Source organism: Harpia harpyja, chromosome 23, assembly GCF_026419915.1.
Source record: "Harpia harpyja isolate bHarHar1 chromosome 23, bHarHar1 primary haplotype, whole genome shotgun sequence".
Lineage (NCBI taxonomy): Eukaryota > Metazoa > Chordata > Aves > Accipitriformes > Accipitridae > Harpia > Harpia harpyja.
The window spans coordinates 4,409,106-4,433,433 of NC_068962.1; the positions used below are offsets into that span (position 1 = coordinate 4,409,106).

Consider the following 24,328-nt stretch of genomic DNA (forward strand, 5'->3'; position numbering starts at 1 on the left):
TTTCATCTTCACAAAGCTTTAAAACCAATAATTAAATCTCATAATGTGTCTGATGTGCCACAAATTATAGCTCTGAATTTCTAGCTTACATCCTTATGCAAACCTCTCACTCCTAAATGCCTTTGTTCCCATAAAAAAGATCACAGATACGCACATATTCTTGCACATGCACTTTAATTATGAGAAAAGTTCCTTGATTTCAATTCATGCTGTCACTCATCAGCATTGTCAGGCTCAGCTGTTTTCACCTGCAAATGCCATGATAATATTAAAAAAATCTACTTGGTTGGGGAAAATAGGAGGGATCTGCCTTTTTTCCTCCTGATTTTCTTTGCCCAAAATTCATGCGTTCCTTTCTTCCAGTCTAACATTAAAAAAAAAAAAAAAAGCAACTGATTTTACATTTCTGCGTGTATTATAGATACTACACTTTAAGAAATTCAAACATATCAGAAAGTTTATCCTTGCAAGCAGTAATAGGTTGTAACTTAAAAAAAATATAATTTAGACTTGAGAGAAAGCTTTTATGTTAGAATGTGAGGTAAAGGGACAGCAAGGTTGTTTCAGTGGATGGCATGAAAAGGAAATTTAAAATATAAAATCTCATCTTCCTATTAATACAGCATCATATTATTCTAGCGGAATCTATTTGCATGTATTTTTGAATCTTTACTTTCAACCACTCTCGACTTAGTAACTGGAATAGTTAGTATTACTCATGTTTGACTGTTTGTTTACTCCTAGTTGTCTCTGGTAGAATGACATGGTAATGAATAATGTACAAAGTGGAGAAGAAAAAAAAATTCAATAATTCAGCTTATTGTTATGTTACCATCATACTACCAGTTACTGATGGGAAGTATTTTCTCAAGAAAGTGAGGATACCAAGACAGGGTTTTTAAGCAATATGCTGTATTTATTTCTGAAATTTCTTCTAAGTTTCTTCTTCTACGTCACTTTCTGAGACCACCTAGATACAAGAGACAGGAATTACATTTACAGCCACGGCATTTTTTTATTATGGACTTGTCCAGAATGTGTGCTGGAAATGGAAAACAGTTCCAGGACCGACAGAAGACAAAATGCCATTATTCTTTGGTGTACTTCATGCAGATTATACATGGAAAATCTTCTTAAAAAGTGAAGCAAGGTAGTCAGAAACAGTCGATGTACTGAGTAGGAAAATACTTTTTGAAAATTCTAAGAATTAGGGTTTTCTGAGGACTCAGCAGAGACTGACAACAACAAAAAAAACCCCAGTTATGTTTCTATGACTTTTCTAATTCACTACAGTCAGTCATACTGCAAAGCCATTCAATTGTAACTAGACATTTATAGGATAGTATAGTAGAGGTTTATATAAGTTCCCATTTCCAGAATCAAGAAAGAAAATCCTTTGCTCCTTATTCATAACTCCCTGAGCATATTTATTTTAGAGCCATACTACTAAAAATTATTTCACTCACATACATATGTTTAATTAAAACTCTCCTTTTTTCATTGTTGAAAGTCACTGAGTCTTATTCTAAACCCAAGATATATTATGCAGGATTAAAGAACAGTCCACTAAATTAGTTTTGTTCTTTAACCCTTTCCCAATGCTTATTTTAATGCCACTTGTCATACAGCACTGACTTGGTCAGGAAAAAACATCACCTAAACTGAAGACTAAACATCGTGTTTGCAACTCTAAGCCTACAGTAAATAAATACAAAAAATTCAAAACCAAGCCAAACATTAAGATAATCAAACATGTATAACATTGCCTACTGCTATGTGATGGAAAGATTGTTACAGTAGAGAACTCCCCAGCTTCAGAAAAGAGCTTACTTTTGATAGGTATCTAGTCAAATACTTACATCTATTGCAGCCTTGCAAACACAGATATTGCACTTTAATATGTGAGGCATTTTGTGCGTATTCTGAAAAAAACCTTTGCAATCAGAAATCAGATTAAGACACTGTCAGCTTTCATAGTGCTGTTACAATAGCAGCTGAAAATCAAAGCCACACCCAAATTATTTTTGCTGATGCATCATGAAGTAAATGACTCAGGATTTCTCCATTAGAGACGGGGTCTTCCCACACCCAATGTTCTTTACTATGACAAAATTCACTACCTAGTGAACCCTGCTCTAGTTTCCAACCATAGCTAATGGAGCAGATTAACCTTACAAGTAATATTTAATGCCATTGCACAAAATAAGAGGTTTAAAGATCTCTTCTTAAAATACAGGTAAGTTTTTCCAAAGCTGATGTTTCCAATATGCCAAAACCACTGTGGGAGCTTAAACCACCTCCAAAATAACTATGAGTTATGAATTATCAGTTAAAAAAAAAAATTAAACATTTCTACCACAATGACAGCAAAGGCTGAGATATGCTGAACAGGTGGCTAAACTCAGAACAAAATAAACAGTATTGAAATCTCTACCCCCCTCTCAAAACACGGATTTGAAGAAGTAGAGCTAACACTCACAGACAGTGCGATCTTTGTCTCCTGGAAGAGGGTATTCCATTTTTCTCTTCGGTACTGCTCCCATGCGCCTGACAGAATCTCGCCCACCTCCCCGTTTCTTTCCGCTTGTCCCTCCAGGATGACCCGAGCCGAGGATGAGAAGCAGCCGTCAATGTAATTGCACCTGTGCCCCTGCACAGTAGCATTTTCCTGACGGCATCAGCGGATGCAGTTTGAAACTTCCCAGGACCGTGCGATTTCTCCTGACTAATGTGGCTTTCTAACTGGGGGGAGGGAGATGAGGATGACAGATTGCTAAGGGCTTTTAAAAAGATACTGCTTGAAAGAATTACGGCACATCGATCTTATATGCAGCCATTAATAAGACCTTCCAAGCAACAGTATTTAAAAGCCTTGGTCATACTCTCCTGGCTGGCAACCACCTCCTCCTGTGCTTCGACTGACAAAGAGCCAGGCGCTGGGAGGGCTAATATTAGACAATGACTTCAAGGCAGCAAAAGAGTCATTTAAATTTCCTATTCTGCTTTCACCGCCTCAGGAACGTAGACCTTGGTTTCTCCAGCACTACTGTATCATCTGATTTAGAAGCAGGCTCCGAGAACTACTTTGAAGCTGTTCCCGGATATTTTCTGATGCACAATATCTATCTAATTCTGCATGCACCCACGTATCCTGAAGAGTTAGGAAAGTTTTGTAGCCTGTGTATAGTTCTGTACCACCAGATGTGTGACAGGGGAAAGCTCTAAAGCTCTTTCCTTTGCATTTTCAGCAGGTGGTTGCACATTACCACCATCGTGGAAAAGTCTTAGAAAGAAATATCACGTACTAGACAAAGCCCTGAAACTCACTGAGAGCTCTGGATTATTTACCTGTTCAAAAGGGGACCTGCAAATACAGGTGAAAAGCTGAGCAGGACCTTTCTGACAAGGACAGAGATGAAAAATACCTGAAAAACTGAAAGCAAAAGCAGTAAATGTTACCTTCCTGGGAGGACAGGGTAACAGGCCAGCCAGACTCTGTACCTGGAGTTTTGGGTGGGAAGTCACTGATCATGCAGGTCATCGGACTAGGCTGATAAAGGAAAACTGCTTTGTTTTATACCAGTTACTAACAACTCACAGATTTTACCCTTCACTTACATTCAAAACTAAATGAATCAAATTAATGCATCTGACTGGTAAACTAGTGGAGTATTTCTGGAACATTTTCAAAACCTCTTTAAAACACCAGCTCCAAAGAATTAACTTGCTTATCCATTATAAATCATGTTAATTCTGACTCCTAATGAGAGTCTTTACTGAAGTGAAAAGTATCCAAGAAACAAGAGACAGTCACATTATGACTAAAAGAAAAGTACAGCGAGTCATTTTTTTTTCATTCAAGTGTCTCAAGAAAGTTGATTCACGACTAGAAGTTGTGAGAGCAGTTACTGCAGTATTAACCCTCCCGTAAACGTGACCCCAGAGTAATTAATACAAAGGAGGATTAAAAAATTTTTGGACCAACAGACCTCAAAATTTACTATAGATCATCATGTACTTTTGTCTTCAAATTGTCTATTAAAAATACTAAAGGCAATATGGGTTTACACACCATATGGCCCATATAATACTCTTCTCCATCCGTTCAGATACAACATTAGTGTTATCCAAAAACACCTGATGAGTTTACTTGGCCTCTGCAACAACCAGTCTGTTCTCTACACAACTTTAAGCTTCCAGTTTCTTTTATTTTCCCTCCGGTGTCACCCGTCTCCAGTAATGTGACAAAAAGCAGCACAGCCTGTCCTCCCCTCCCTCTTAGAGGACTGCTGAGAAGCAAAATATCCAAAATAGTCCATCCATCACTAGTCCAGGTGCCTCTACAGTACACTGCAATTTGCAGCAGAGGGATCTCCCCAGGCTGCATTTACATGGTCAATTTACTCTGCCATTACTAGTGGGTGCAGATGAAAGCTGCAGTACCATTTTAGAACACTAATGGTAATATTTATACAGCCAAATGGTGAGACGGAACAAGGAACTGATCTGACTGTAAAAAAATAAAATCCATCTTTTTTTTCTTTCTTAGCCAGGTTAGTTTATAGTCTAATCAGTCTCCTGAGCCAGTTTATAGCATCACCCACAAATCCAGGTGCCAGCATAAGGAAAAGGATGGGAATAAGCCGGAAAAGAGGACTGAAGCCCGAACACCTCTTCTGGCAACAGCCCACAATTCAGGCACACAAAGCACAGTCTCAGAACCAGCTCATCAGAATGAAAAGTGAACTGCAGTTTTGACAGAACTGTGTATTTAAAACTGGCATTATTTCACACATATGTGTAAAATGAGAGTACTACATCTTTAGTCCACCCAATATTTGGTGAGAAAAATCCTGTTGAGGAGCATTACTGACCCTACCATTGAAGTTGTATCAATGTTCTTTTTCAGCTGCTTCTTCTTCCTTACTTATAAGGTCTGAGATTACTTTTTAGAATTCCACATTTATAAACCTGATGCTTGACAAAAGTCACATTACTTTGCAAGTCCTAAAGTTTTCAGGTTTTTGAATGAATGTGACTTAAAATTTTCATCACAACAAAAAGTTTCTGAGGTTAGGTTTCCTGGGGTTTTCATTTGGTTTTGTTTCATTTTTTAAACAAAATAATTTTAGAACAGCTCAATTTAGGTGGAGAAAGCATTTGTGAAAACAAACATCACTGAGTGTTTTGATAAAAGCCACACTTGGTTTAAAAGGGGTCAGATGAGGATTTGAACATCTCAATTTAGTGATGCACCAGTGTTATAAGCAAAGAAATGCCATATTTTATACATGTTTTACTATTGTAGGCATGCAGGGAACACATCAGCTAAAGGCTGTTCTGAATGTAGTTGTATTATGCTGGGAAATGGTGGTGCCTCTTGATGGAATCTCTCTTAAATCTTACAGAAATCTGTATATCAGAACATTATATAAAGGCATCCTCCATGCCCCTCAGCACCAAGCAGCACCTTGGCTCGTTGCCTAAATAAGCAGTGAGAGTTGTCTTTCTGAACCTGACACTGGAATGCATTATGATGTTGCCCAATATTTCCCAAGCACTTTTGTCCCACGTCCCTCCTAAACAGACTCCACCGTTCCTACCTCCTCCCCGCACAGGCCAGACCCAGCGCCATGTAGTTGCCAGCTCTGCTGAGCCCTGGTGCTTCCTTTCTCTCTCAGGATGGCATGCTGCTTGTAAAGCACTGCTCCACTGTTTTCAGGACTCATTTTTCAATTAGCTTCTTCCACTACAGCAAGAAGACAACGCAGACTGTGTGTCTCTAAACTCTGGAAAAGGTAATTCCATTTCTCTGCATGTTTTACCCCCAGGATGGGAAGATGGCTGCTTGAGCAAGGGCTGGCTGTGAAATGAGAGCACCTGTTACACGTTCAAAATCTTTGTTCTGAGTTTATGGGTTCCAGCTCTAGGTTCAGTAGAGCTGTGTTCGGCATTTTACATAAACTTTTTAATTTGGACATGAGATTTTTGACTCTCTTTGCGTTCATCCCCAACTTGTTTTCTTTTTAAATACGGATTAGTATGGATTCTGAGATTTGATGCAGATAGGTGAGCCAAGGAAAGTCGCATTTTGTTAATTCGGTATTATTCTCCCATTTGCACGAAATAAAATTTGACGCTGGGAAAGATCACATATACAATTTACATTTTGTTTTTCAGCCTGCGACTTCTAATGGGACAAACAATAAATCCCAAATTTAAAAGTCTGGAGTCATACTAATGATTGCACCCTCTAGATCTAGAATGAAAGATTAGATTCAACAGTGACACTACTATCATGACACTCAGACAGACTTTAGTAGGGCTACACTTTAACATGCATTTCCATTACTACTGAAATAGCTAGTTAATAGCAACATCAAGTAAATAATATGGACAGAACTGGTTGTAGGAATGGCACAAGACTCATGAGTAATTAAAACAATGTCTCAAGTGAGGAAAGTTTTCTTTCCTAATTAAAATAAATTAAAAAAAAGGAGAGAGAGGTTTACGGCAATTAATTAATTCGGTACTGTATTTTACACAATTCTACATGCAAAGCTTTAAATTTCAAACATTGTGTATGAAAAAGCCCTTAAAAATCTAAGGTGGTGGCAGTTTAACATTGTGAGTATCAAAATCTCATTTTTTGTGCAATCTGGTGTAAAATCTTGCATGGATTAACCTTCCTCTGCAAACACAGCATTAAAATGGAAAACAACAAAAATCAGCTCCAATCCTTCTACCAGAACCATATAGCTGACACAGTCAGGAAGACTTTCTGGGATTAGGTTCCAACAACGGTCTGGGTGAACCTGAAGGAAGGAGCATCTCTCCTACGAGGAGAGTCAGAGAGATGGGACTGTTCAGCCTGGAGAAGAGAAGGCTCAGGGGGATCCATCAATGTACATAAATACCCGAAAGGAGGGTACACAGAGGACGGATCCAGGCTCTTTTCAGTGGTGCCCAGTGACAGGACCAGAGGCAAGGGGCACAAACTGAAACATTTGAGATTCCCTCTAAATATCAGGAAACACTTTTTCACTGAGAGGGTGACCAAGCACTGGCAGAGGTTGCCCAGAGAGGTTGTGGAGTCTCCATCCTTGGAGGCATTCAAAAGCCGATGGGACATGGTCCTGGGCAACCGGCTCTAGGTGGCCCTGCTTGAGCAGGGGGGTTGGACCAGATGATCTCCAGAGGTCCCTTCCAACCTCAACCCTTCTGTGATCCTGTGAGCATAGCTTTAATATCTATCCAAATGTAAAAAACAAACTTGCACAAGCGCATTAAAATATAGGACAAATGACTTAGCTGGAAGCAGAAATCAGGAGCTGAAAATGCACTCAAAGAGCAGCGTTTGGATCACCTTCATCCCAGTGTTCTGAAAGAATGGGCACGGGAGATCAAAGATCCAGCAGAAAGGATTTTTAATAAATCTATAAACTCAGAAGTGGAAAAAAGCAAACATAGTGCCTATACTGACAAGGAGAAAAAAGCAATCAGGAAGATATCAGGCCTATGAATCTGATCAAAAGCCAGCATGCTACTGAGAAGAATTATTCTTTCTTGCAAAATTGAAAGACAAAGAAGAAAACAGATGATCATGAAAGAAGATAACACATGGGTTCACCAGAGGTAGATTGTGCCAAACTCACTCAACATCTTTCTTTGACAAGACAGCTAATTTTTCTAAAGAAAATGCAGGAAGTTTATATGGACTTTTTATACTGTGCCATATGGGGTACGGACTTTTGATACTGTGCCACATCAGTTAAGATGAAAAAGATAGGAAAGGAACCAAATGTATAGATGGCAGAGATAACAGTGGGTTATGCTGAATGAAAAGCTATTAGCTAAAGAAGGTTACTAATGGAGTTCCTAAAGAATGAGTCTTTGGTCAAAGCTTTTGAATTTTCCTTAATTTTTCCAATTCTCTCCCCATTCCACTGGGTGGGGGGGAAGTGAGCGAGCAGCTGCGTGGGGCTTAATTGCTGGCAGGGGTTAAACCACAACTGGATAGAGTATGGCAGCACTTACTGTATACAGTAAAATGCCCATCATTCATTATTGTTCAGTCACAATGATCTGCAATGGCTCTTGAACTGGACGGAAACCACTGCTTTCCCAGGGCAGTGATGCCATGTTTGTGCTTCCTTTCCTTCAGAGATACATTTGACAGCGAGAAAAATGATTGGTCCTTGGAAGCTCATAAATATCTATCAGTGGGCCATCATCTGTTTGATGCTGCAAAATTTGTAATGCAGACAGCTGTCATTGATGTATTCAGGGCCTGTTAGACAGAGCTATGACCTGAAAAATGTGCAGAAAATAACACTGGGCATAACTGTGGTGTGGAACAGGTGAAGCATACCCTATTTGCTTCTCCTCCCTCTCCTACCCATTCTGTTGGGTATGAAAAATATGAAGGACCACTTCTTTCCTGATTATGCATTTAGTAGCACACCACTACTGCTTATAATATTGACCGATACCTTGTTCGCAAGAGCTCCAAAAGCACAGAGAAAACAGCTGTTCACAGTAACCTAGGTCTAAACGCTGCAGGCCTCCTTGCAACAGTGACTGCTGAAGAACAACATGGGAAGCAACCTACTGAGGTGCAGAAAAAATGTAGTTGCTTACCGGAAACCACAAATAATTAAGGGGGAAGAGTTTGGGGCCCAAGAAAAAAATTAAAACAGTAATTAAAAAATAAATATGTTGTAGCATTAACTACCCAAATACTTTTCGGCTCCTTGTTAATTCCCATCTCTGGCTCATCTGTGTGGAATATGTTCATAACTCTCTGTGGAGCCTTTGTTTTACAATGGCATGAACCCTGCTGAGCACTTCTGAAGATAATTTTTGTGGGTATTTCAAGGTACCCTTTATTATCAGCAGGTATCTCGCCCAGCTCTGCACCCCAACCAATCAACTAACGAAAAAAATCTGTATTTTTCCTACTGTTGCTTATCTGCTGTTATAGCTGTACCCTTACTTGTGTAAGATATGTTACTATGTCACTCAGTATACCTCTAAATGTGTATATACACACACACACACTTGATACAGTAATGTATCAAAGAGCCTTTACTAGTGATGGAAATCCATTACCTAAACGCAAAGAAAATAGTGAAGTGCATATGCACATGCAGGGAGATCTTTTACTCCCTATGCAGCAGAACTTTTTCAATCAAAATGGTAACTGCTGCATGAACTGAAGAACTGTGGAACTGAAAAACAAGTATCACTTTTACTGAAGAAGGAAATGCAGAGGGCGGGCATTATACCCATGAAATAAATTCTCACCGTGATTTATGCCATTAAAGGAAGCGATTTAACATAGCAGCAATATCAATAACAGATTTTATTGTTAGCGTTCAAGGTTGGTTGTGGATAAACACAAAACTTGGTGGTACAGACCAAAGCCATAAACAGGTAGTACTTACACAGCTGAGAAAAAAAATCATTCCTTAGGTAAGGAGCTTTTTGCGCCCTGGTAAAACCAGAAGGCTTATAACTATTATAATAATTAATCATTTTAAAGACAGTCTTTCTCTATAACCACTTTCTCTGTACACCTGCAAACACAGGTGTGCCCTCCATGAATATGCAATTACATTTACCCGCTGCAAACCGATCTGATTTTGTTACTGAACTGCAACAGCAGCTATATTTAGCCGCTGTTTTAAATAAGGCCAAGACGATGTTGTAGCCCCGTTATCTAACGAGACATGCAATATAATCGTAAAAGTTTTCTGCAAACCCTGTGAATAACACAAACCCTAGAAAAGTAAGGTAGTTTCAGTACTTACTACACAGACGAGTGAAACGCACCTTTTACGTGAATCACACTGATTCAGAAGCAGGATTTATTAGCTACACAGCGGATTTACCGTCCCTACCCCCGACCCCAGGGTTCAGTGGCCAGCGCCGGGCGGTGGGAAGCCGCCCCCCCCCCCCCCCCAAGCACCGGCCTTTCTCCACCAGCACTTCGCAGGCTGTGCCGCCGGCACACGCCTCACCGACAGCCCGCCCGGCCGTTTAACCCCTCCTCAGCCCCTAACGGTGCTCCAAGGCCGGCGCGGAGCGGCTCTGAGGGGAACACCCGCCCGGCCGCCGCACAAAGGATCGCCCCCTCCCCGGCAGAGCCCGGCCCCGGCTGCCTCATCCCGCCAGCGGTCCCGCCCTCGGCCTCCGCGGCGGGAACTCGGGTCCCCGGGCTGCTCTGGAGCACCGGACACCCCGCGCCGGTCCCGCCGAGCACCGCCCCGACCCGCCGGTCCCGCCGGCTCCCCGCCTTCCCCCGCCGCAGGCGCTGCCGCCGGCCGGGCCCCGAGCGCCCGCCTCACGCCCAACGGTCACCTCGGCCCGCCCCGGCACACACACACACACACCGCCACCGCCCCCGGGGACCGCGGCGCAACGCCCCGGCGAAAGGGGCGGAGAGACACGGGCCCAACCCGCCCCGGGTCGCCCCCGCGCCCACCTCAAACACCACTTCTTCGTCAAACTCCGGTGTCATCCTTCTCCGCCATGCCACCCCCTGTGGGCACTCTGGGAAACGGAGTCCGCCGCGCCGCCGCCGGCGGCCCCGCCCCGCCCCGCCCGTGCCTCACGCCGGCGGGAACTACAACCCCCAGAAGGCACAGCGAGAGCCGGCTTCCGGGAGCCCTGGAGGAGGTGCTGATTGGTGGGCCGGGGCGGGGCCAGGCGGGGGTGGGCCGGTAGGGGGCGCCGCGGTGCGGCGGTGGCGGGCGCTGCTGGCGCTCAGTCTGCCGCCAGCCGCGGGGCGTTATGCGGCGGCGGGCGGCGGGTGCTGCTGCTGGGTGGCGGCGCGCGGGAACAATGGGCTCCTTCTCCTCAGCCCTCAGAGGGGCCGTGGCGTAAGGGACGAGGGAGAGGACGGCGCGGCGTTTGGGGAGCACCATGAGCTCCGCCGGTGAGTGCCCGGGGAAAGTTTGGGGAGCGGAGGTTTCCTTCACGCCCAGCCGGCGGGGGGGAGTCCGTATGCCCCCCTCCCCCGAGCCCAAAAAGCCTCCCCTCACCCCGCGGCGGCCGGCGGGGCCCGGTGCCGCTGTGTGGGGACGGCGAGGGAGGGGCGCCGCGGCGGCACCGGGCGCTGCGTCCCCCGTCCCCCGCTTCACTTCGCCCCGGGGGGAAGCGGGCTGCCGCGGGGACCGAGCGAGCGTGGGGGGGTGCAGCCCCTTCCCCGGGGTCCGCTACGGACGCCCCGCTTCCCCCGGCCTCGGGGCTGGCTGTGCCGGAGCGTCCCTGCCGGGGCTGAAGCCGGGCTCTCCGTTCACCCTTCCCGGTGTACGGCTCCGGTTGTTCTCGCGTGTCCGGCGGAGAGAAGAGACTTCGTGGCCGGTGGTGGAGCGGGTTCACTTCGCGTGGGGCTGAGCTGGCGGCGGCTGAAAGCTGCCGGGAGCCTCCGTTAGGGTTTTCTGGTAGGAAAGGCAACGCGGCGGGGTTTGGGGTTATCGCTCCGTCTGACTTCGCCGAGCTGCCAAAGTTTGTCGGCGGCCAAGCTCAGGCTTTGCTTCGAGGATATGTACCTGCAAGCTGGAGCCCTCACGCAGGGGCAGGGATACTGGAAAGCAAGAGTTCAGTGCTGGTTTGAACTGACCTCCTTCAGCGCTTTCCTTACCTTTCCTCTCCCTTTTCTGGACCGCTGCTGATTTTACGGCTAAAAGAGCTGCAAGGCAAATTCTTGATTGAAAACAAGAGCTCGCCGTGTTGAAGGGAGTCGGTCGTATTTTTTGTTTGTTTGGCTGCACGTTGGTGTGCTGTTAGTACTTTTGTTCAGCCATCTGTTAGATGAGTAGATTGCTTTCTTAGCCCGCTTGAAGACGAGAATAGGAGTCGTTTCTGTGTCGAAAAGATGTCTTGTGTAAGTTATGATGTGTTGGGTGGAAACACAACTAATTACAGTGTGAACCTGAAGCAGCCAAGTGCTTCCAGTAAGGATTGGGGTGGGGGGTGTTCTAAAGAAAAAGCAATATACAGACATCAAGCAAAACCGTCAGCCTGAGTCTCTGTTTTCCTCTCAGATATGTCAAATTGTTACTGAGTCCAGCGTTAATTATCTGGGCTTTCTTAGTTAATCAGGATTTACTGGAAAATAAAACGCTACTCAATGCATCTTTCTGCTTCGTTTAATATATTCCCATTTTTAGTATATATGACAAAAGTGATTTTGTTTAGATCTCGAAAAACATGTAATAAAGCAGGATATTATCTCTACTTAACAGCTGCATTGTACGTTCATGTTGTTTAGTAGTGCCGGTGGTAGTGCAATGCACCCCTGCTCTTCTGAGTTAAACAGCTGTGCAAATAAAAGATACGTGTTAGGGGGTGCTCAAGAGCTTAGAGCTGGGCTGTTAAAATTTGACACGGTACTAAGTTTCAGAAAGTTGGGTAGACTTTCAGTGCTAAGCAGTGATTTCAGGACTTCTAGAGCTGAGGTTGTGTGATTGAGTCTGTTTATGTCGTGATGGTGTTTGTGGGGAAGGTGACGAGGAAGGGGTTCTGGTGAACAAAGTCACTTAGAAGGCAAAAGAGAAAGGGATGCTGAGGAATATCGGTAAGAAGAAAGTGGGACGGTTTCATGGAAAATGTGAATTTTAGCGAGGTATTTGAAGGCGAAGTCATAGAGAGAGTCCTGGTGGGCAGGAAGAGAGAAGCTGAGGGGTATGTGAAGGCTGTTGAAGAGGGGATGAAGAGTATTTTGTGTGTGATGGATTATGTGAGGACAAAAAAAAAAACAAACAACATGGGGAACAGGTGAAGCAAGATCAGAGATTTGTGATCCTGCTGACAGTGTCATGACAGCTTTAGACATTTCAGTTAAGGAGCTTATAGGCAGTGTATGAAAAGACTGAGGACTGCCAGAAGACAGTTCTGAAGGTTTAATATCCGTCTCTTTGTTTGCTGCAGAATTTAGCTCCTGAAATATATAGGCATGCTTTATAAAGCTATTGCTCACATAAAAACTTATCAAATCTTGTATTTTAATTTCAGTCCTGCGATCTGTAGGAACTATTTCCTACATTGAAATTATTTAATTGTGAATTCACTTATTACTCTGGTTTGTGCTACGTAAGCTATCCTTCTGATAACTGATTGGTAATACAGCGTTTCAGTAGAAATGTTATCATTGTGTGTGAAGGCTTCAGGTAGAACTTGAAATGCCTAGAAATCCTTTTGCTCTTCCTTCAGTTTAACTTGAAGGGCTTGAGCGTCTCTCTCTCATGTCTTCTTTTAATGTACCTTTAGAACACAGCAACCTGGTACAGCATCATCAGTATTGATTTACTATTTTTAAGTAGGGTCTGCAGATACGAGTGACTTCAGCTTGATATGCAGGACTCTCTGTAAGAGATACTGTGCTACTTGAGGGAACTATGGTATGGAGAGAAATACCGAACACAGCTTCTGTCTGTGGACAGAAGTTGCGAAAGGTCGAACATTGATAACCTAGCCTTAGCAACACTCCAGCTTGCCGTCTGCCTTTCTAAATAATGCAGTGCATATTCAGTTTCTTGCTATGTATCTTTTCTAGTTCCTCTGCAAAATTGTTTCAGTTATATCTGGGTCCAGAGCTGGATGTAATTCAGTGACAGGTGAAGGGGTTCTGCTATAGCTGTTGCTTACATATTTGAAAATGTATATGTAAATCTGGACTTGTTAGAACTAAGGAACTATAGCACTTATTTAAAATACTTCTAGATAATTTAAAAATTATCTTACTGTAGTGATCAACCTGTATGTTCGTTTCAACCTTCATTTATAGCCATTCTCTCATTACTTTCTCATGTACTGCATATTCTTTATATATGATGGTGATGAATGCACATTTACTCATTTTCTGCCTGGAACTATTGTGCTGTCTTCAAGTATGCCCTTTGCCTTTAAAAGGGAAAAACAAAAGCTCAGAGTTATGAGTTTGACATTTATTATTTCTTGCTGAAGAAACAGTCCTTATATGTGAATCTATACAGCTTATTTAATGTGGGCAGAATGTATAGCTTAGACTTGAAATCTGATTTGACAACAACAATGAGAAATATGTAGAGTATTTTAATGTCAAAAATGTAATTCAAAGGGAAAAAAAATCATAGCAGGAACAGAATAAACAAAATCAAAATGACTTTTCCAATCGAACTTCATTGGTTTCAAGGATTGAAAAAAAGAGGCCTACAGGGTTTAATGTCCCTTTAACCCTCTAATATGTCAAGTCTCATTAGAGTTACTCAGCTCTATCTCTGCATGCGATCTTAAAAGGTTGTTTATTCATCTCTTGTCCTTACTCCAAAGTTATCCCCAACTTTCCTGTTTTATTTCAACAAGTCATTGGACAACCTGAGATTTTTTAAATTAATGTTTTCCTTTTGCAGTTTATTTAGGATGTTTTCTAAAACTCTAGTGGCTTGGAAACCATCATTTTCCCTTGTATTTTAAAAACTACATGTGTTATCTTCCGGGATGTCATGACTCATTCCTTTTTTTGTTTTCTTCTGAGCATTGTGGCACCTGAGAAAATCAGAGCCTCTGCCTAATGAGAAAATAAATACACATTCGCAGGAAATAAATTAATGATCTCAATACTTTTTCGAAACTTTCTTTCTGTAACTGAAAGCAAAGTAATTGAACTGAAAAGCCTTGTGAGTCATTAAAACTTAAGTTGCTGGAGAATGGGAGTTCTAAAATACTTTATCTGTTTCTCTGTGCAGTGTATTAACTGCCATCGCAGTAATCTCTGAGTGTATCCCAAACATATAGCAATAATTGTCTCTCTCCCTACATGCTCTTTTAAGAGCCGGATTGGCTTTCTTGGTTTGTGTCTGTGAGTTGTAGTGTTTTATGCCAAAAGTAGTCCCAAGAACAGTAAATTGGCTGTTGGAGCGAGCTCTTCCTTCACATAAGAAAGAACAGCACATCAGTCCCTTGGTAGATACCTTCTGGGCATCATATTATTTTCATATATAGCCTACAGATGTGATTTCCTAACTCTGCGAATACAGTATGCATATGTAAACAAGGTGCCATGAGAAAGCCAGTATGTACATTTGCAGTAGGCCAGCTGCTAAGCAGTAACTGTTTCAAGCCCTTTCCTTTTCTTTTCCTAGTACCTGTGAAATAAATATGTGAAGTAGAGTGTGAAATAGATTTCACCTTGCAGGTGAAAAGGAATAAACTACCTTGTATACTGTGTGGTAAGGTAAGAGTGTACATATGGCCAGGTTCTATAAAGTAGCTGATTTGTTAAATTCACACCTTGGCTTACCCCGTAGTAACTTGTATCCTCAAGTTTAGGTGCAGCTGCTGTCAAAATCTTATGTCACACTGATTAATTGTTTCACTGTCTTCCTACTGTTTTGTGGTTCAAAAAGGATATTGCTTTAGGGTGGGCTGCAGGATCTTGCCACGGGGATACCCCTTGGGTGGCTAGAGACAGTCCCATAGGGGACCCTAAATACCAGGAGAGAGGCCTCTGTTCATGTGGAGCATTGCAAGGAAAGGAATATCAAATTATGTTTGCACGACAGTGTCCAGGACCATCTGTCCCTGTTTCCTGGACAGATGCAGGTGAACATAACTTGTTCTTTTGCTGTTCCCAAGTGTAGAAGTTGTTAACATAACCTCAAAAGTATGGGCATAAAGATAACCTGGGAAAATGCTCCTTTAGCAATAGTAGGGTTTATTGCAGAAGGGGTGGTGCTATTTGATTTTTTTTTTTTTTTTTTTTTTTGGTCTCAGTTCAACTTCATGTATCTTCTTTTCTCCCTATTCCTGTGCTGGGCAGGCAAGATAAGAGGTAAAAATTTGAGAAGATTTAAAGCTGTGTAATAATAGTGCTTAAGACTGCACTGTCCTATTGGCTTTCCTGCTCATTCATGATATTGCATAGGAGAAGACACATGAGCATTTTTAAGTGAGGTCCTCAGTTGCCAAATCCTATCATCTGAAGAACAGAAATGGACGCTTTAAGGCCAAAACATTGAGAGTAGAAGTTGCTCCAGGGTGTTCTCATCTCCCTCTAAAACAACTTGAAAGTAGGACAGGAACACACACTAGTCAAGCAATAACGAGTGTCGGTTGCAGAGGAGCTCAGCAGGATGAGAATGGGTGTTGCTTTTTCCTCAGCGTGCTGGAGATGATTCACCAGAAGGACAAATGTCTGTTCTCTGCTGTGACCTGAATTTGGACAAAGAGCATATGCATTGACCTGCAATAGGTGGTGCTAATGGCTATTTATTGTTAGCAAAATAATGCCCTTTTTAATCTGATGGTGTGTTGGTATTTTTAAGCATCTTTTTTTTTCTTCAGCACTGAACACGGTGTTGGCTGTTCCTAGATGAGCAGTAGATTTCCTGTTGGTGATGGCAGCTTTGTTAGTCACTTTATTTATGGATTTCTTCCTTTGCCTAGTCAAGCAAGTCAGAGGATATCTCTGGCTGTTTCTCTGGCTCCTAATCGTTTAATCTGTTTATGGAAATAGAACTTTGTGTTTCTGCTCTTACATTTGGGTTTATTACTGGTAACCCATGATGCTAGTCTGGATGCAGGGATCTTCTCTGAGAAATGGGGTAAGATTGGAAGGGGGAGCAGGGGAAATCATAGTTATTCTCTATTCTAATCCCCTGAGTCAGACAAGCCAGAGAATCCAATGTCCAGTCCAAAATTTCCTCTGAAACTTCTACACATCTCAGAAAGTGAGTTTAGGTTGACTGCAAGTGCTGGTGGCTCCGCCACAACCCTAGGCAAGATGTTCCTGTAGTTAATTATCCTTTGGGTTTAATGATAATTTTAAAGCTTTGTTTCTAGTTTGAACTTGTCAAACTTCAGTGGTCAGCTATGGGATCTCATTGTGTCTTTGTTGGGTTTTTTTTTTTTCCTGCTCAAAGAGCCATCTGTTAACAAAAATCTTTCACATGTGCATAAGCATATATACTATTACCATCTCACTTCTTAAATTCTTGGTTAAATTAAGCCTGATGAGCTTTCTTGTGATTTGAGGTATGATTTTTTAGGCCTTGGATACTTCTGTAGTTATTTCTTGCCTTCATCCCAAGTTTTCATCTAAGAATGCCAGAAGGTGACATAGCATGTCACCAACAGTCTGGCAGGTGCTGTGTACAGAAATATTTTCAGCTCCCTTCATCTTTTTATATTTATCTCCTTGTAATTCGGAGGACTATTATACCGCTTAGCTGCAAACTTGAATGGAGCTCTCAAAATAACTGTCTACAATGATTTCCAAATTCTCTTCATTTTTTACTCTCCTAAGTATAACCAATGATCTCTATTCTTAGGTGAACGGTTCCATATGGCACCAGGAAAAAGCCCATTGTCCAAACAACTCACCACTCCATGCATTTGTTGTATAACATTTCCTTGATTATATTTATTGTTTTTCAAGAAAGAGGCTTGCTTATGCTTGTCATCTAACAAAAAGTCATTCTCATATGACTTCCAGTCATTCCTTACACCTTTATATATAACAGTTGCCTCCTACTTAGTTTTCTCTCTATTCAGGATGGGAAGTTGTCCCTTTTAAAGCACTATGTTATGTAGAACTGGTTTTTATCGACACATGGTGAATTAAATTAGTTTATAATCAACTAAACTTTAATTCTTGATTTCTAATCAAAATCTAATATACTTTTAGCCTTGCCTAGCTGCTGTGGTTTTCTCTAAGAAGTTAATTGCTTGTATTTTTCAGAAACTTAAAAGATATTTTGTTGAGGAAAACTACTGGTATGCATTCCCTTCCTGGAGTTTTTCCTCTCACATATTCATGTTTGAAAGGGCTCTTCATTGCATTCCTTTCTGATTGAGCAGTTGATGGCAGATCTGTATTGATACTGAGACTGTAATGTGCCTGTTAATACATTGACCCATATCTGCTCATTTCATCTAGAGTAATCACTTTAAAGCAGATAGTAGTGTTTTTATGATACCACGCAACTTGCTGGTCTCTTCTGTCTATGCCAATGCTTTTAAACATTGAAGTAATTTGAAAAGTTCTACTAGGCTTCAGAAATTGTATTGAATCACACTTATTATCAGAAGTGAATTTTTCTTGTTCTGTTCATTATTCAGGTTTCCACTATTGGCATAAAACCAACTAGTTTGTTTTCTTTGTATCCCTTTACATTTTCATGTTTTAGTTTTGAATCTTACATTCAGGTAACGGTATCATATCACAACTTCTGAGTGTCCTCCCTAACATACACTAGTTGAAAGCCCTGCAGAGCAACGTAGTTTGATTGCTATCCAAAATGTTAGGCAGTCCCACTAGAGAGAGAGAAACTTCCAAGGTTTATGGACTTAATTTGTGGAGTGGGACAAATAATCCACAGGATATCACTTACCTAGCCAGTGTTTAATCTCCTGTATCTTCTGCAATCTGTTTCTCTCATTTGGGCATCAGGAAGGATTCCCAAGCAGACTGTCTCTCTCCTGTTTTCAGGGAGCTTTAATAACTTAATAAATATTACTGAACGTGGCCCAGGTCTACTACTGTGTTGTATTCTGTGACAAACTGGGCATCCCTTCCTTGGTTTTTACTGTAGAAAACGGGCTTCTTTATTGCCATCACTTCATTCTTCAACTGAATAGGCAGTTACCTTGTCTGAAAGTGAGCGTACAACCCCTCTTCTCCTGTTCAGGATCAGTAGTTGCCCATCCAAAGGGTTAATTTTTCTTTTTTTTGTAGCAAACTATTGACTCTTCACTCTGTGGGAAACCTGTCTTTGGACAGGACGCAGAAGGTGGTACGGCCTTTGCAGTAGCTGGTAGTTGGGTCACTGTTGGCTGTCATCAATGGCCATAGGGAGCTGTACCTTTGGAAAGAAATTCTGCGCTCCCTCTTGCAAAATGTCTCAAAAATTGTCTCTGCCATTGGGTTTACCTCTGCTGCTATAACTACAGCAAGGACAGCTATTCTAAGTGTAAGTGGAGTCAGTCTGGATACCATTTAATGATTCATGTCCTAGAAAAACATGGTTTTCCTGTTTCTATAGTAGAGACATTGTTTCTGGCCATCTGCTTAGAGCAGTGGGTTAGTGTTTGGGAAATGCTTGCAACTGAGGGCATCTCCTTTTTTTTTTTATTTTTTTAAATCATCTAGATTTCTTTCAAACAGACCAAAAAAAGCCCAATACAGAAAAAAACCCCAAGTCTGAAACTTTATTCTCATATTTCTAGGCTAGAGATTAGGATATAGTTGCACATCTATAATAATAATGGTGATAAAAACCAACCAAACACCAAACCTATGCTTCAAAGGGAATAATAAATCAATGGCTTACCCAATCTCTTTGCATGTGAAACATTAATTAGCATGTTTTCGTGAGAGTTTTATTTAACATGTGTATGACTTCCTGAAAGTATACCAAAATATTATTCAAAACAAAGGTAATAAATATAGAGGTAGTACATAAAAACAGAATGAGAAACTTGTTTACTTTATAAATCAGTGTTCATATGTCAAAAATCACTCAAAGCACTTGGAAATCTGAAATTATTCCAACACATGGAAATAAATTGGTCATGAACAATCTCCTGCAATATTAAAAAGTTTCAGACATATCTTAAAAAAACCCCAAACAACAAAACAACCAAAATAACAACACGATCGAAACTCCATAATCTCGCAAGTTCCTCACGTGCTTCTTTTCCTGCTGTCCGCTCTCCCCAGGGTTTGTCATCTTGTACTGTCAAGTGGGTCATAAGTCATAGCAGTGGTGGTTGTTTCTAGGTCAGACAGTTAATATGTTGGGAAGAGTAATTTTATAAGATGCCCAGAAATAGTATTTTACGGTAGGAAAGTACTGACTTGCTATGAATTACTGCATTAACTTCACACCACAGACTCATTTCACTGAACTGATGATAGTGACATGCCAGTTTTACAGCTGATATGGTAATTCATCTCAGCATTGTTTGAACATAAGAGGAAGGGAAAGAGGAATTTTAGGTTACGCGTTTCCAAAGGTGGGAGGGGAGGGGACTGAACTGTCCCGGGAGTTACCATAGCTGTTCTGTTATCTTTATGGCTTATTATACATGAGGCACTTAAAATATTTGCACCATTTTTAAACGCTATTATACTAGTTCAAACTGCAAAAGCAGGCTATCTGCTCTGTTTTTATTAGCATCATACTTCAGCACCTGAGCAAGGACATGCACTTTCAAAAAGGTAGACAGTTTTTTAACGAACAGGTTACCCTTGAAGACTTTTCCTAGCACTCCTTGATTGTGCCTGTTAAAGGCAGGCAAAAAAGCGGTGGTAGGGAAGGGAGGCAGGCTTTTAAGAGAAAAAATGTATACATACGCGCATTGAGATCTTGTAGATCACATGATTTAAATGTTACAAAACTTCTAATAATACTGCGATGCAGGTGAAGTTGTTCTGTGGGCTGATGGTGACTAAAGTCTTTGTTTTCCATCCTTCCTAGAAATTAAGAAGCCACCAGTGGCCCCCAAACCAAAATTTGTGGTAGGACACAAGGCAACGCCTCCACCTGTTGCACCGAAGCCCGATGTTGTACTTTCTGGTGTTATACAAGCAGCAAGGAAAGCCAAGCCAGCAATTGCACCGAAACCAAAGGTTCTCAAGAGCTCATCCGTTCCGGAAGTTAAACCTCCGTCATCTACACGAAAAAGCACAAAAAGCTTTGAGGAGCACAGGGGAGATTCTTCTCAAACACTAGACCACTTGAACTATAAAAATGAAGCCTTGGAAGGGAGTACCGGTAACACAGCATATATTCTGCCAATGTCATCTTGCAAATTTGAATGCCTTCGTAAGCTTGGAAATGGGGAGAACACCTGTAAAACGCAGATCATTTTTGGACACTTTGAAAACTTAGAGAACATCAAAGTTGGTGAAAAAAACACGCTAGCTCTGGGGGACAGTCACAATGAAAAACTGGCAAATAGAAATCAGGTGGTTTTGAAAGCCAGCATTTTGGAAGAGAAACTTAAGGATGTTCTAACTCATAGTGTGTTTCCTAACAGCAGTCCTGTGAGGCACAGGTGTGCAGACAAACTTGACAAAGGGGATGGCAGCAGTTCCAAGAACAATGTTAAAATAGAGTTTATGGAACTTGTACAGTCTTCGTCATCTTCTGAGGTAGCTAAAGGGAAGCCACAAAGTACTGACAATAAGCTCACTGCTGATGAGTTTCAGATGTCTGAAATTTGTCCTAGTTTGACTGAAAATAACCACAGTTGCTCTTGCCCATTGGACCAGGAAATCCTCGAAAATGAAAATTTAAGTAGCAATAGTACGTTTTTGGGTGAAATAGGTATGAAATCAGATCCTGATAAAGCCTCCTCTGAAACATCTTCCGTCCTGAGCTCAAAAGTGCTTCCTATCCCTAAGCCAAGAAAGCCACGTGCTGCATGTCTAGTCCGTCAGGATGGCATAGACACCACAGGAGAAGGAACAAAAGAACTATCTAATTCGGAGAAAGATTCCTTTGGGCTTGTGGACCAAAGCTTTAAAAAGCCAGCAAAAATTAATATCCTTGGTCAAAGTGTTTGTTATAACAATAATACAGAAGTGCTTCATCCTGAAAAATGTGAGATAACTCAAAGCAAAGTGCATCAGGTGAAGGAACCTGCTATGGAAGAGTCAACTTCACAAAATCTTTTGCCTCAGTTGTCACATAAAACTTCTGATTTGGTGGAAAGTGTTGAATGTTCTTTAGATGCAGACCATAACTTAGTTAACTCCATGGATGAGATGACAGATGATGCCAGTATGCTAGATGCTGTGGACAGAAGGACTAACTTTGTGAGGTGTGATGCTTTGTCCATGAGTTTGCCAAAGCAACTCAAATTAACTAGCAGTCAGCACTCATTTGCTTCCAATAGCCTCCATGTTTCCCCACAAAAATTGGAAGATAAAGAAGTTAAAATAAAGGATGAAAGTTCCCCAAAAATCGTTCCTAAGAAACCACAGAGGCACAGCCTTCCAGCTGCTGGCCTGCTGAAAAAAGCTGCGTCAGCAGAGCTTGTGGAGAAAAGTTCTTACGCCTCCAGTGAGGACAAATCGAACAGCATTCTGGAAGGATCTCACTTCACGCATTCACCAGCCAAGGAGCAAAGCGCACTGTCATCCTGTGACATACCCAAACGTTCTTCTGAGAAACCCGTCTGGAAGTTACCTCATCCTATTCTTCCGTTTTCAGGAAATTCTGAATCATTAAAAACTGCTAACGTTGCTACTGGCTTCAACCACTTGACTGTTGTGACGAAGCCTAGGGCCAAATCTCTCTCTTCTGTGGACATGGAAAGGACAGACAAGCCTTGCAAAGACCATCAGAAGAAGAATAGTTTGAAAAAGTTTCTCAACATGAAACTGTCTGTTTGCTTAATGAAAAGTGACTTCCAAAAATTCCTTTCTAAAGGCAGCCAGTCAATGGATAGTGCTATTGCCAACCTTTCCACTGGAGATGGGTGTGGAAATGGTAACAACCGGAATATAGCATCTGTAGGCAGTGAAAGGAAAACTAAATCTGCCAAGGTGCATTCCATAGAAGTAAGTAGTCCGGCATTACAGAAGAAGAGGCAGAGAAATAGAAGTCAACCTGAGATGCGAAATAACCAAAGGCTGGAGTCTTTAGACGGGCATGTACTTTCGGGAGAGAATTTGTCGCAAATGCATTTCAGTTCTGTAACTAGCAGTTGTGCTCCAGAGTACGAGAATGTGCGTCACTATGAGGAAATACCCGAGTATGAGAACTTGCCTTTTGCTATGGGTGCTGGGAGAAATCTCTGTTTTGAATGGCAGAACTCCAGCAGTGTGGAAGACCAGAGCCCTGGCTTCTATGAGGTTGAGGACCCTTGTGAAGCTACAAGCAGGCGCTTGAGACTTGGCAGGTAAAATAAAGAGAAAAGGGAAGTTAAACAGCTCCATTGTAACTCTGTTGGTTGTAAACAAGTTTAGATGATGACTTGAAAGGCTGTACCCCTTTTGTTAAATGTCAGCAGGTGTATATCTTTCTATATGCTTTTGCTGTTTTGAAAGCTGTTTGCACTTGGTAAAGAGTCAAGAGGAAAAGTAAGCTAATTATTCCTCGTATGTGATCAAAATCCGGGGAACTAACGTATGTGCTTTTCTAGATTTAATTAAAGCAAATCAGATACAGTCATGTATTTGTATCTGAGAATACTTAAATGGGGAGGAATGAACCTTACCAAAGTCTCAGGATGAACTTGAATAAGCATCCATAGAGTGCATAGTTGCTAGGTTTGTAGGGGGAATGAATATATTTTTAGATCAGCTGATAAAAGCTGGGAAAAGCAGGCAAGCTTTTGGGTATGCAAATTCTTATCAGGTCTTGAAAGCTTTTCGGATATAACAAAAGATATGGCCTCTCCCTGAATATAGTGAGTCTCCCATATCCCCCTGTGCTCCCAGCAAAGGTAGTAGTGGTGCACGAGTTCTGTGACTCACACAGAATATTACTGAAAGACAGGGTCTAGTGACTCTGCAGGTTGCTGCTGTGTTTTATTGTCTCAGGAGGTGGTGGAGACAGACGATATCAGCAGATTCAAAAAGGGACTGGACCGATTCATAGGTATGTCCAAAACAGATGCTAAATGGAATAGGCAAGAACAGATCTTCAGTATCTGTAGCACTGTGACCGGATGCTGGGAAGAGGAATGGGCCACAGAGTGGCCAGGCTCGTATGTTTGCCCTCGGTAGCATCACTTACTGTGTCTGTCAGAGTGTGGTAACAGGTGAAGCATTGTTTTGACCCAATACGGTATCATTTAACTTCTTAACTTCAGCTAATCAGTTGGTCTTACAGATCCTAAAGATTTATCTCAAACCAGCAATAAGGATTTCAATGAAATATGCAGCCTGTATATTGCACAGTCCTGAGCAAACTTCTTTACACTGTTGAGAATTTATGCGTAATGGCAAGAATAAATGAGCTAGCTTATAGGTAGTCTCATTTAACCTCATTTTTCACTGAGAGTTTCTAAGCCTCATTTCATTTTGGATGTGTGTAGCAAGCATGCTCCAAAGAATCTGAGAGCTGGCCATTCTTTAGGGGAGCGTGTCCTTTTGTATAGGCAGAAACAAATATTTTAAGTGGCATCCCGTGTTAATAGTTGTTTATAGAGCTGATATTCTCAATGTTGGACTGTTTGATGGAAAGCATGAAGCCTTATCATGGTTATGGGCTCAGTATTGGTATATTTATTCATGCAGTGGTTGAGTATTTTTTCTTGTTTACAGTAGGGTGATGCTTAGTTTTGTCTTTGGTATACTTTAAGTTCCTCACTGAGTTTATGTTTAAAT

At 41.7% G+C, this 24,328-nt stretch overlaps 2 protein-coding genes across 6 annotated transcripts in view; one reads left to right on the forward strand and one right to left on the reverse strand.

Annotated features, from left to right (window-relative positions):
• Positions 1-10,592, reverse strand: part of VEZT (vezatin, adherens junctions transmembrane protein) — a 64,892-nt gene extending 54,300 nt beyond the window's left edge. For 2 of the 4 annotated variants that reach the window (XM_052774776.1, XM_052774777.1), the window contains exon 1: positions 10,487-10,559. In XM_052774776.1, the coding sequence (XP_052630736.1) occupies positions 10,487-10,522 (36 nt within the window). In that variant the 5' untranslated portion in view covers positions 10,523-10,559. Of the gene's footprint in view, positions 1-2,479; positions 3,738-10,486 lie in introns of those variants that run through there. The other 2 variants (XM_052774775.1, XM_052774774.1) reach the window with 2 other exon arrangements.
• A 163-nt stretch (positions 10,593-10,755) lies between these two features.
• Positions 10,756-24,328, forward strand: part of FGD6 (FYVE, RhoGEF and PH domain containing 6) — a 75,675-nt gene continuing 62,102 nt past the window's right edge. For both annotated transcript variants that reach the window (XM_052774259.1, XM_052774260.1), the window contains exons 1-2: positions 10,756-10,939; positions 20,466-22,896. In XM_052774259.1, coding sequence (XP_052630219.1) covers positions 10,927-10,939; positions 20,466-22,896 — 2,444 coding nt within the window. In that variant the 5' untranslated portion in view covers positions 10,756-10,926. The remainder of the gene's footprint in view (positions 10,940-20,465; positions 22,897-24,328) is intronic.